This window comes from Polypterus senegalus, chromosome 9 (genome assembly GCF_016835505.1).
Source record: "Polypterus senegalus isolate Bchr_013 chromosome 9, ASM1683550v1, whole genome shotgun sequence".
NCBI classification, from domain to species: Eukaryota; Metazoa; Chordata; class Cladistia; order Polypteriformes; family Polypteridae; genus Polypterus; species Polypterus senegalus.
This window is the reverse complement of record NC_053162.1, coordinates 44207141-44221234: the sequence shown is the minus strand read 5'-3', so window position 1 is coordinate 44221234 and position 14094 is coordinate 44207141. Positions and strand designations below refer to the sequence as shown.

The window sequence follows — 14094 nt, the reverse complement described above, 5'->3', positions numbered from 1 at the left end:
TTTTCTCACCGCCTCTTCCTCTCTGCTGTTTTCAGTTTGTAAATTTGGCTGCACTTCAGAATGAAACAACTGAAGGTCAGAATGTTATTGTCTACCTCTCAGACCATGAGACCTACATCCCGGCGGTCATTTCCCAAGAAGCGATACAGGCTTTGGATGAGTAAGCTGATTTTCTCCTTCTGTCTTCAAGCCATGGTGTCATACTGATTATCAATTTGTACTATTGCGGTTTCTATATACTGTATATGGCTTTAGTATTCCAAACAAAATACACTTTATTAACAAAAAATAATAAAGGCGGTAACTCCATATTTTAATGTTACTGGAATTCAAACAAGATGGAATTCAGTGCATATTGCTTCTATTTAATAAATGTGTATCTTCATGCACAGAAAGGTGTAGTATATTGCTTGTTTTATTATATTGTAGCTAATTTTTGACATATATTCTGCCTTCATCATACACATTTCCTTTGTAAAAGACAACATTCTGGATTTTTGAAGGGTTGCATACAATATTATTCTGTTACTTTTTTAAAAGGATAATTTAGAAATAATATTTTTTGGTGCAATCTTTTACTTTTTTGTACCTATTTACTCCTGTTTACAGTATAGGCCTCAGTCCTGTAATGCATACTGTTTAAGCTCTACATCAAGGCAGAGTATTCACTTTTTATAAATTCCGGTACTGCATTTATTTACTGTAGATTCCTTTTAAAATTTCATCAAGTATTTATTAACACTGGACTATTTGCTTTTGAATAGGGAGGAAGACCATTATGTTTTAAGTGACCTGAAAAATAAAGTAATTGTTTTAAGAAAATATAGAGTGATGTTTCAGGCAGAGACTGAGGAGGTAAGATTTTTCACTTTAAATGACATTGTCATATTGTCCCATTAGGCATTTTATATTAAAATGAAAACAAAAATAATTTTACACCCCTCAGAAAACAACACATAAAATGTTAAGAAAGGACAGGAAAATGAAAGTGAGATAAACTTTACATTTAGAACTTTGAAAAAAAGTTTGATAGTAAATTGAAAAATTTGCTAGTCCTGTCTATCTTTACTAGTCCATTTTGTAATGAGCATTACATGTATTGTTGCAGAACTAAATAACAAAGCAGCCATCTGCTAAAATTGAATTCTAGAACAGCATTAAAATTTGAAATGATATAGATGTGTGTAGAGCTAGCAAATTTAATATTTAATCTCTAACACCATTTTCTAATACATTTGTTCCAATTCCTATTTTCAAAGTATATCTACATTATATTTTGACTAGTCACAATTCTAATCAGAAAAAGTTGTTATGGGATTTTGGCAAATGAAAACTAAGGAGGATTTTCTGTTGATTTTTATGATGCTTTTAATTAGAGGTTAAAAATTACATTTAATTATATTAATTAAATGTGGGCTAGTTAATGTTTGATTTTCAGGTATCTAAAAAATCATTAATATGATATGACATATGTAAAGTGTATCAAACAAATAATTTCATTTGAAATGATGTGCAATTCAATTATGACTATTATAGCACACAACATTCTTAAAATTGTAGGCCATAAATTTTCAATCATCATAATATAATTATATTGAAAACTCTGTAGAAGTTAAAAGTAAAGCCCCTCATCTGTGTAAATAACAAAGCTTATTACAATGCAGGATTCATCTGCGTGAGCAGCTATAATTCAAGAGCTTACTAAGAATAAAGGACCAATGGCTACAATAGCATGGCTGCAGTATAAAAATATTTAGAGCAACAGTGTCAATTAAATAAAGAGCCATGTCACTAGCTCAATACACCTGGACAAGCAAAAGTATAAGCTTTATCCTCTTTCCTGCATAGTATAGTAAAGACACCTTTTGTCCTCCATTCTTTTGTTCAACTGGTCTCCTCTCTAAGGAGAATTCCATTAAAGGCCCACTCAAATAATAGTGTTGGCACTTTAAAATAAGTTTCATTAACAGTCAATAAAGTTTTTTAAAAATTCATAGGCTATCATAGGTATCTCCATAATTTCTAGATGGGCAGGATATCTGGTAGACTTGTTTTATCAATCTGTCACCTGTGCCTTTGGACAGATTAAATTATAATTTGATTTTACATTTACTTATTTGTCTGACACCTTAATTCAAGGCAGCTTACATTTATGATATAATTCGTTACATTTCTTTTGGCTTTCCATTTGGGGCACAGGCAGGTCAAGTGACTTGCTCATGGTCACACAGTGTCAGTAGAGGGATCTGAACCCATAACCACAGGATTTGATGTACAAAGCTTTAACTACTGCACCACACTGCCTGCCTTATTTTAGTGACTCTCATTTTTAGGAATACAAGTCCTAACTATGCAAATGTTTTTTAGGGAGTCCATAGGCTATAATGAATTTACACTGTATCTTTTAGTACTGCAGTTAGAGTGATTAATGTTTAATTTTATGGGAGTAATCTCTGATTAAGAAACTTATCATTAGATAAAATGTGCGAACATATAGAATAATGCCTGTATGCAGGCAAAATAGTAAGAATTAAAGCCCTAAGCATGCAGTCATTTTTGGTAAACAGCTTCATATCTTATGTTACTGTTAGATTTTAAAATGAAGACACAGCATTAATAGATTAAATATTTTAGTGTTTTAAAGTTATCCTTCATAAATCTTAAGATTTTAAATCTGAATTTTAAATTTCAGATTATACACTTGATTTCCTGTTTTTTTTGCAGAAACTGTTAACATCTTAGTTAATAAATAAATCTGTCTTATAGGCAACTTTAATGACCTTAAGTTGTTGTGTTTTTCAGTTTGTCTTGCTGTTTAAAAATTATGCCTTAATTAAAATTATATTGCTAATCCATTTGAAAAAACAGATAAGATTGTCAGGGTGAGTTTTATGGATACAAATTTGATGTTTAAAATAAAGAATTTTTGTTAATCGGTTTGTAAAACAAAACCACACATCTTAGTATATGACATAAAACTGTTGCTCAATATGCAAGCCAACTGAAGGTCTGTGGTGGATCCGGGATGCCCCTTCCATATAGGGGTAGCAGCTATGGGCCATTCAATACCTCCCCCTGGACGCCAGATGGCAACCCCCCTGAGTTGGAGCAGTGCCTTGGTTTCCCTCAGGGATCCATGGGAATTGGAGTTTGGTGAAGCCCTGTTGGGTGCCGCCAGGGGGTGCTGCAGCTGGGACTCCTGAGCCCTTATGGGCAGTGTTTTCACCACACCTGGAAGTGCAGCCAGAACTCGGCAATCAAGCACCTGGGGCACTTCCGGGTGGACTATAAAAGGGGCCAGCAGCCCCCACTCAAAGAGCCAGAGTTGGGAGGAGGAGGACTGCGCTTGCCGGGAGGAGTGGTGGTGCAAAGAAGTTCTGTGTGGGTTTTGTTTGGTGTGCTTGGGACTGTTTTGTGCCAGTGGGTCATGGGGAAGACGTGCCCCACAGGTGAAGAAAAAGAAACCTTTCTTGAGTTTTATTCATGCCTCCGGTGTCAGTCTGTGTTAGGTCGGCGCCTATAAAGTGACTTTGTTGCAGGTCCTAATCAAAAGAGTTGACTCAAGTATGAAACCTCTACCAATGGTAGGGGAACAATCATTAGCTTCTTAAATATGATGCTAATTTGATTTTTAAGGGCAATAGCGTTACTTCTAATGGCCGGAATTGGAGCAAGTTCACGTTTTTTCTCAAAATGAAATTATGGGTTTACATTTCGGCATCTGGTGATACCTACAGTGCATCCGGAAAGTACTCACAGCGCATCACATTTTATGTTACAGCCTTATTCCAAAATGGATTAAATTAATTTTCTTCAGAATTCTACACACAACATCCCATAATGACAATGTGAAAAAAGTTTGCTTGAGGTTTTTGTGAATTTATTAAAATAAAAAAACTGAGAAATCACATGTACATAAGTATTCACAGCCTTTGCTCAATACTTTGTTGATGCACCTTTGGCAGCAATTACAGCCTCAAGTCTTTTTGGATATGATGCCACAAGCTTGGCACATCTATCCTTGGCCAGTTTCGCCCATTCCTTTTTGCAGCACCTCTGAAGCTCCATCAGGATGGATGGGAAGCGTCGATGCACAGTCATTTTAAGATCTCTCCAGAGGTGTTCAATCGGATTCAAGTCTGGGCTCTGACCGGGGCCCTCAAGGACATTCACAGAGTTGTCCTGAAGCCACTCCTTTAATATCTTGGCTGTGTGCTTAGGGTCGTTGTCTTGCTGAAAGATGAACTGTCAACCCAGTCTGAGGTCAAGAGCACTCTGGAGCAGGTTTTCATCCAGGATGTCTCTGTACATTGCTGCAGTCATCTTTCCCTTTATCCTGACTAGTCTCCCAGTTCTGCCGCTGAAAAACATCCCCACAGTATGATGCTGCCACCACCATGCTTCACTGTAGGTATGGTATTGGCCTGGTGATGAGCGGTGCCTAGTTTCCTCCAAACGCGACGCCTGACATTCACACCAAAGAGTTCAATCTTTGTCTCATCAGACCAGAGAATTTTGTTTCTCATGGTCTGAGAGTCCTTCAGGTGCCTTTTGGCAAACTCCAGGCGGGCTGCCATGTGCCTTTTACTAAGGAGTGGCTTCCATCTGGCCACTCTACCATACAGGCCTGATTGGTGGATTGCTGCAGAGATGGTTGTCCTTCTGGAAGGTTCTCCTCTTTCCACAGAGGACCTCTGGAGCTCTGTCAGAGTGACCATTGTATTCTTGGTCACATGTGGAAAAAGTGATGCACTGTGAATACTTTCTGGATGCACTGTAGATATCTTTCACATTGGTTGACAATGAAATTAATGCATGTGATGTTTACCATAGGTGTAGAAAGTTTTATATTTCATTAATTCTTGTTCATTTAAATGAAGAATCCTTCATTTTACTATTGTCTGTTAGGTAGAAACCATCAAAGAATCAAAATAACAGTTGCAAATTTTTTTTTGCAGGAAAATAAACAACCAATAATAACTGTAGTAATTTTGTTTGTGTAACATTAAACAATAACATGTTACCTGTATTTATTAAGAGCTCAAAATGCAACACTGAAATAAAAATTACAAGATCTTACATATGGATGTCTAGTATAGTGATGCCTAAGGTTTACAACTGTCAAATATACAGCCTTTACTTTATATTGTCTTATCAGGAGTCAATCCTTTGGTTATCTGTAAAATCAAATCTGGCAGCAGCTCTTAAATGATAGAGTTATCACTTAAATGATAAAGTTATTTTTCTGCAAGGCACTGCAATATAAAGTTATTTTTCTGCAAGGCACTGCAATACCTTTGTCTCATGCAGCGCAACAAAGTAAAACTTAGTGTAGGTCAAAATATTTAAAGCTGTTTCACTTTACCTAGAATATCTTTGACTTAACCCAAGTGTGATGTTCTTTGAAAATTTGGAAGCTATAGCCCATTTACACACCTGACAAATCAAAATCCCTACCCTATGATACAGGAAAGAAGTTAAGCGTGACTTAATACACCCCCTATCGTCAGTTTTGCATCACTCAAACAGAATAACACTACTAGCTTAGTGTAATAGAAAACTAAAAGTGAGAAATTGCTTTCTAGTAATTTCTGCTAGAATAATGGATACTAGAATACAGTCAAGTTCTCTGTAATTATGTTCAGAAAAAGCAGTCCAGTGCCACTGTTTTGTAATGCATTTATTTTTAGTAGTGTGAAAAACCAATCTGAAGCTCTCTTTTTCAGTGACACCTTAAAGGTGACATATTTTAAGTTATTTTCTTGTAATTCTAGAGATCGGGATATAACATAAAATTCTTAAACTTATTTAATTCAGATGAGGATGTTAAGGGTCAGGGTACATCAGCGGCTCTGAGTGCAAGGGCAACAGTCCATTACAGGGCTTATTACTTTTGGTAATACCTATTTACAAATACCCCACAAAATTTTGCATGTAAAGTTCATAGTCTGTAATTTTCTGTCTTAATTTTAGTCCTGAGTGAATTATACTGAATGAATGCTTTTAAACCGTACAAGATATGGTTGCATAAGTTTGACTTTATTTCCTCTTGTACAATTGTATTACTATAATTTGAGTGAGATTCACCAAGTTTATTATGAATTGGTTTATTATTGCATACCTTAAGTTTAACAAATGTTTTTTAAGCAAAATGTCTTTTGTCCCAAAATGATGATTTTGTCTCTGCAGGATACAATTTATTATTAACTGAGCTGCAAAATTATTTCAATACACTTCCATAGTTTCATGGTTTAGATGTAATAATAGTCACAGTTATACTACAACAGTTAAAGCTGTTTCAGTGTACTTTCATTTTAAAAAGTTAATCTCTCTCTTTCATACAGAAAAAATGTGAATTCATTATTGAGATCCTCAATTTCAGGATTATGTCAATATATACTGACACCCCACATGTCTGTGACTGGTAAGAACTGCATGCAATGTGTTTTGTATTGGTATAAGATATTTGTATATTGTGCACTGAGAAGCGTAATTTTATGTCCTGCACACTTACATGATATCTACATATTCTGTTCATAATCAGCCAATTGTGTGCACGAAAGCTTAAAAAAACATGCACAGTATTATTAAAATTACAGTCCTGTGGTAAATGTAATGTTCAGTTGGCCTATGCCATTATTAAATAGCTTAATCTAAAACACAATGATTTTCTTAAATGTAATCATTTTTTACAACATAATTAAACTTGGTATTAGATACACTCTAGGAATATTCTACTATAAAATAAAAATTTCAATGTATTGATTTTTAAATATAGATTTAATTGATATCACTCAGTTACATGTTCTATAAATGTGTCTGTATTCTGAGTCATTCATTTAATGTTGCTTTTAATTTTTTATAGTAAAGGTCTTCCTGAAGTAAAACAGAAAATTCACAAACTCTGGCTGTAAGTATTATAAATTTGAATCAAATTTTAAGAAAAATAAATCAAAGAATTGTTAAACCATATAAAATTTTATTATAGCAACAGCAAATACCTTTATTCTATAGATCCTTCGTGGGAGAAGACTCAATTTCCACTGCATCACATGCAGGTAAATGTTTACTTTTTACAAGAAACTGCCTTTAGTGCAACGTGATTCTGAAATTCCCTTTTTCTTTAACCCTTAACTACTCGCACCTTTTTTATCTCATAAGTACTCGTGCTGTGTACTTTATGCACCTGTGTTAAAATGGATTATGTATATACATGCAGTGAGGTTATAATTTAAAATATTGCAATAATTTTAAATTGTACATGGTTTTAATATAATTTAATACCATGTAACGGGTTAGTATGACACAGCCTAGGACTATCTGAAAATAAACCTGATCCACTTCTCCAGTGCTCATTCGTCACTGGTCACACTTTCACCCGCTGCAGGATTTGCATATGTATCACATTTCACTTCAGTTGTTGAATGTTCTTTGCAGACAAAGTCATTGCAAGATGAACATCTTATCGTTGTCACACATATGCAAGTACCCGCTCGGTGTACCAAATACACCATATAGAATTTGCAAATGTGCATCCACTCATAAAACAGGCTGGAGTCACACTGGAAAGAAACCATTGTGACACTGTGTATGTAGTGAATCAAGCTGAGTATAGATGGTAGATGCTGCCGGTAGATTGGTGTTCAAAATACACCAGCGTGAGTAGTTAAGGGTTAAAAAATGTGTATGATGTACATAGGATATACATACATAGAATTCATGACTTTGTATATATAATAATTGTTTTACATAGTGCCGGTGTTTACTCAATAATCATTAATGATAATTATTGTTGTTATTATTGATAATAGTTATTATTACTCAATTATTATTGAGTTGATGCTTTTATCTAAAGCCTGGACTCTACAAGACCTCTGTAGGTGCTCTGTGGTGTCTAACACCAGGACATCACCAGTTGATCCTTTAAATCTTGCTATGATGTATATTTGAGAAAATAAGTTGTCATTTGTTATATTAAAGTATTACATTTTCCTAGAGTACAAATTAATGAGAAACAAATATTTGAATCAGGATTACAAAGTAAATAATATTTAATGTTTTAAAGCAGTATTTTTTAACATGCTTAAGCTGCACTCATCACAAGGCACACACACACTTGTATTTAATCAGGGACTAATTTGCAATTTCCAGTTACCCTAAATTGCATGTGTTTTGCTATATGGAAAGAAAACCATGGTGAGAATATGTACAACAGCTGGGCATGGGATTTGAACCTAAAATGCAGGATCTATGAAGCTAACCAATGTGCCATTTAATCTTGGAACTGACAAATTTACATTTTGAAAATTTGTTTTGAAGAATGTCATAAAATTTTTAAGAATATTTAGACCAGATACCAATTATACCAATTAGGTGGAGTGGTGGCTCTGAGGCTAGAGATCTGCACTGGCAATTGGAAGGTTGCCGGTTCGAATCCCGTAAATGCCAAAAGGGACTCTGCTCTGTTGGGCCCTTCAGCAAGGCCCTTAACCTGCAATTGCTGAGCGCTTTGAGTAACTGATAAAAAAGCGCTATATAAATGTAATGAATTATTATTATTATTAATTATGAAATGTGTACAGGAAAAAGTTTATCATGGTGTCTTTGCCTATAATATTTATCCTAATACAAATGCACGTGCTACAATCCATGGGCTCTTCTTTTGAATCTTGTGGGGTTTATTTTATTTTAACAAAAGATATGTTTTCTAATGTTGGTTTTGATTGCAGTAAAGAAATTTATTCAACAAAGATGAACTGGGTTACAAGAGATTTTTAACATTGTATAAGCCTGATTTGATTTAGATATTTATTAGTGTGCTCTACCTCTAATTTTTTTTTTTCACCAAAGCCTCCACTCTTTTCTCAGTCATGGCCATTTATTTAAGAAAGTTAAGAACTATTTTGGGTAATGATAGCCCTTTTCATCTATATAGTTTTTCAATCTTTATTCAAATAGCTCTTTAAAAAAACATCTTTCACTAGCACTGATACATCCTTTTTGTAATATGTGGTCGAAAATGTCATGTAGTATTCCCAATGACATCTCGAAAGGCCATTTTACTTTTTAATCATGAGTTCCATTGACTTATATTCAGCCCATTTTGCTGAGTAACTCAACATCTTATTACCTTTCTCTTGGTCAGAGAAATCTTTTTCATTTTAATTATCATTGTTGTTGCTTGTCATTAACAATTCAATATTGCTGCAACTTCAGAGTCTTGTAACAATGCAATATTATTAAAAGTATAAGGCTGACACCGCACTCTTTTGATCAGACAGGATGTCAAGATTAAAACCTGCATTTGATGACTCTTGTTGCCTGTGAAGCTATCATAGTATCCAACTAGGAGTCACAGGGAGTTATTGATTGAACTATTCCCTAACAACTTTTAATCATAGTTCCAAACCTCTTACCATAAGTTTGCTTTATTTTAGCAGCAAATCAACATAGAACACACAAGAGTGAGAAGAAGAGCACTGTACAAAAGTAAAGAAATATTAAACAGACATATATTCTAACTGCAAGATTCAATAAGCCACTCTTACATTTTAACAGTTCAAAACACTTGCTTACCTTCTTTCCTTGTACAGTAGCTGCCACTCTTCATTGTTGGTATGCATTGTGTATGTTGTAGTTCTGGCTGAGTGTCCTTTACTGTTAAATTTCACAGACAGAAGTGCTCATTCCTTTGATTTGCAGATTGCTAAGGGAACATTGAACCAGTTTTACTTATGTCATACTGAGTCCTGAGTTCTATAACTGAATACAGGGTGTGTGCTACAACTATCTACAACTTGGTTTTCATTTTCTTTAGATAATGTAAATGTAGACAATTATAGAAAATCACAGGATCTGTCATGTAGTGTAATACTGGCTTAAAACTATTTTGTGTGTAAGGCCACAAGCTCCAGCCAATGTACAGGGCATGACTGGAAGACTACAAGGCTGTCACTGCTGTGGCAGCTTGACTGTGGCTTAATGCCAGTGAATTTACAGCCTTGCTCTAATATTTTTACCCTCCCATCTATTGACTTGCAACATATTTCACAATTTCAAGATCTCTTTGAATTCATTTTCATCCTCTCATTCTTCTAACCATATCTGTTTTTTGACATTCTCTTATTTAAAAAGGCACTAAAGAGTATTCTTTAAAAACCTAGTATCTTTATATTGTAAAATGCATTACATACAGTCCTTCCATTCATTTTTCTGCCTTTTCTCTTAAAGATCACTATATTTGTTTGCTAATTGTTTGAAAAAATAATATTTAAACAAGTCTCTTAAAATGTATTATTACTGAAAATAAATTCTTCCATAATCATTTCATGTATCACATCCCAAAAATCTGTCTATACCAATTACAGATATTCTTCTAAACGTGTTTACCATTACTGTATTTGTCTTGTGTTTGAATGCAAGGGGTTAGGAGCTTTTCAGTTTGCAGCCTTAAAAAGACAGGTATGGCAAACAGCTGGGGTTCGTCTAGCTCTGTAGACTAAAGTGGCATTCATTGTCAGAATTGTGCTGCATAGTTATTCAGGCATTAATTCCCACTATTTTAAGAGCAAGCTAGAGTACTGCAATGCATTCTGTGACCAACAAGACAAGCTTAGAAAATGAATATAACTGGAGCATTCCAAAAACAATTTCTAGAGTTTTTAAAAATCCTGATGTTTTATTGATATGAAATATTGCTTAAAAATGTCCATGCCAAGCACAAGCACTGGACAGACTTCAAAAGTACTTCTTCCTTAAGTATCACATACTACACATTGCACAGGTGCATCTTTTATAAGCAAAATATAGTGACATGAAAGAACTACAGTACATATAAGCCTTTAAAGAGTAGTTTATATATATATATATATATATATATATATATATATATATATATATATATATACACACAACGACATACTGTATAAAATATATTTAACAGCCTAACATTTATTTTTCTGCAGTATTGCAGATCTCAGCACCCTTACTTTTAAATATATTTATTATTATTTAAAGAAGAATGAAACTGTAGACTGAGTATATCAGTTACAGTAGGGACCAGTAAGCCAAACACCTCACAAAGGTATACTCTGTTTACTTTTGTTACCTCTGATGTTGGCACTGTCCTGCTGTAATAAATGAAGTAATCCCTTAGTGAACTTTCAGTCGAAAGGTAAGGAATATAATAAGTAAATATAAGCATGGCAAGGATCCTTTAACACAGGATGTATTGAATATGGATGTCACTTGGAGCAGTTTCACTGTGAACTTCAGAGTAAGCCATTTTTGTAGAGGCTAAGTCAGTAAGCCTAACCTGTGTACTTTAGTTGCTGCCTATGCCCTTTTCTTTGGTTTTCCGCAGCTGCATTTAAGCAACTACTGTAAATACATCTACTGTCGGCAGAAGATGAGTCAGTTCATAAAGGTATTTCATACTTTTGTAGTTAACTTTAAATAATGCATTTTTACAACTATGACACAACTTATATTTTGGTTTTGATAACTCATGGTTGCATTTATCAGACTATCTATCCATTGACTGATTGTATTTCTACCTCAACATCATTGAAAGCAAGGTGGGAATCAATCCTAGATTGCATATAAAGTATTGATTTTACCTTTGGTTCCTCTGAGTTAACAGGTCAAGTGTAAACATCCATCTTGGCACAGCCCTGCCCACTTTTATACTGTAACTACAACGTTCACAATTTCCTCACAATCCAGCTGACCATTTAAAAATCAACAGAAAACATATTGGTTAGTATGTAAAATGAACTGACATATTTCATTCAGTATTCATTCCTACCTTGTGCACATGCTGCTAGGACAGGCTCTGCTCTGGTCCCATATAAAATTTTATCAGAATGAGTGGTTTTACAAAATAAATGAAAAAAACACTGGAATGTAACTACACATTATGCACCACCATTTACATAGCTCATTTTAGGAGTGTACTCTTAAAACACACAAGAATTTATTTCAAAGCAATAAAACAGTAGTAACAGAAACAAATTGAAGTTCTGATTGCTGATATTCAGGTCTTACGTTTTCATTTCTCTTCTGTGTCCTTATAATGAGTATCAGTTTTTTTTGGCATTGATGGATTTTTTTTGTTCGTGTCCAGTTATGGATTTTAAAAGTGTTTCTAAAAAGCAGTTGCCGTCATTTTTAATAGATTAAATGAGAAATGGATACATGATTTCATTTGTACTGTAAACCAGAAATATATTTGTAGATATTTCAGCCCTACCTTTAAAAATAGATTGCTACAGGTTTCCTTTTACAGCAGTTTGAAAGATATTTTTGAGCCATCAATTTGCATTGATCTTTACGTACTTTTTCACATCCATTATTCTTTTTTTCTGCTTGATGTTGTATTTCTTAATTTCTTATATTTTCTGAGAATCTACATTGCTATTATAGTGAGACCTAATTTACTTTAGCTTATCTTTTATTTGTTCTCTTTTTGTACTGTCTATTATAGGTAATGTGTACATATTACAGATTTTGGTTATGCAGTAAGCCTCTCCAAAATAATTACCTGGCATAAAGATGGCAAACCTTTCATGAAGAGCTGCTAAGGTTTTTCCACAGCCTAATTGTTTTTAAATTAATATGATCATTTTGTATTAGGTTATGAATGAACCATCCATCTAGTCCATCAAGATTTTCAATGTAAACACTTTACTACTTGTGCCCACATCTGCATTAAAGTGACAAGTCAGTTTTTTTGGTATAAAACTGCAGTGTTAAAACATTTGAATTAAATTTTTCTGAAGTAACAGGTGACAGTACAACTGAAAAACCAAGCACATTAAACAGGATGTTTTGTAGCAATTTGTCAACTAAGTAAGGTTATCTTCCTTGAAAGGTATGTGTTAACAATAGCATTCTATGAATCATATATTGCTGGACAATGTGAAATGTATAATTTAGCTGCTGTTTTGCAAAGGATTTTCTGTATTGGTGGCATGAGCTATAATTTGGTGGAAAACAGTGAGTTTGAGAAGAGAAGTGAATCAATTAATGGATAGTGTAGAAGCTTTTCAGACACAGATGCTAAATCCTGACCATGTCCTAAAAGCATATACTTGATCAAGAAATACTGAATGATAATGTTCATGTTTATTTTGTATTTACATAGCAATGGTCAGTCAGCACGGTTACCACTGCACTGTGCATACAAAGTATAAATGTGTAAATCATCCAAAGCAATTGTTGAGCGCTTTGAGTAGTGAGAAAAGCGCTATATAAATGCAAAGAATTTATTTATTATGTTTACTACAAGAAATAAACTAAACATCTAGAAAAAAATATTATGAGAAACTATTAAAATATCTGATAACAACCACAGAAAAAAGCAACCCTTAATCAAGTAAACAAAAATATTTATAGTGTACCATATAATAAAGCACTAAAGTCTGCATGTGTGTCCAGTCCCTCAGAACAATCTGATTGGTCAGTTTGGCTTTGGTTTGATTTGTCAATTTAGCTGAAAGAGGAAACATGACTGTGAGACATTCAAAGAGGAGAAAAGACATACGAGGTATGATGAAAGAGTTGCCTTCCGAGACAGGAAGTATGAAACTCGACAGGAGCTTAGACTCAAAAATAATGTCAGTCCGAGACACAGACATTACGTTAACAGGCTTGAGAGGGGGAGTGCCAGTGCTGTTCAAGAAAGGTTCAGACACACTTGGATACAGAGGGAAATCACTGGAGGTACATGTAGGACAAAAGATTTTAAAATTTATGTTGTCTTCTATAGGTAGCATGGCTAGTATAGAAATAAATACTATTTACACATTTACACTTTAGTTATTATCAAGTACTCACATATAGCTTAACCTTAACATACAGAAAAAAGCAAAATGTGCAGTATCAATCTGAATAGCCAGATGTACTTTAGAAATGCCCTGTGTTTTCTTGTTCACTTATTCCTACCTTTAAGCCAGTGGCAGCACTATATAGGATTCTCTGTGAGGCAGCTTATAACACTTACCAATCATCTTGGTTTGGTAATGTAACCTACCCCGACATCATTCTTATCTTGAAATTCAATTTTTAAAATATCTTTTATTCCTCCAAAATCCC

General features: G+C 34.1%; 1 protein-coding gene across 5 annotated transcripts in view; it reads left to right on the top strand.

Moving 5' to 3' along the window:
- The window catches only part of acd (ACD shelterin complex subunit and telomerase recruitment factor), a 58360-nt gene that overhangs the window by 19675 nt on the left and 24591 nt on the right, over nucleotides 1-14094 (top strand). For all 5 annotated transcript variants that reach the window (XM_039763041.1, XM_039763040.1, XM_039763038.1 and 2 more), the window contains 5 exons: nucleotides 36-160; nucleotides 765-855; nucleotides 6345-6424; nucleotides 6866-6910; nucleotides 7015-7058. In XM_039763041.1, coding sequence (XP_039618975.1) covers nucleotides 36-160; nucleotides 765-855; nucleotides 6345-6424; nucleotides 6866-6910; nucleotides 7015-7058 — 385 coding nt within the window. The remainder of the gene's footprint in view (nucleotides 1-35; nucleotides 161-764; nucleotides 856-6344; nucleotides 6425-6865; nucleotides 6911-7014; nucleotides 7059-14094) is intronic.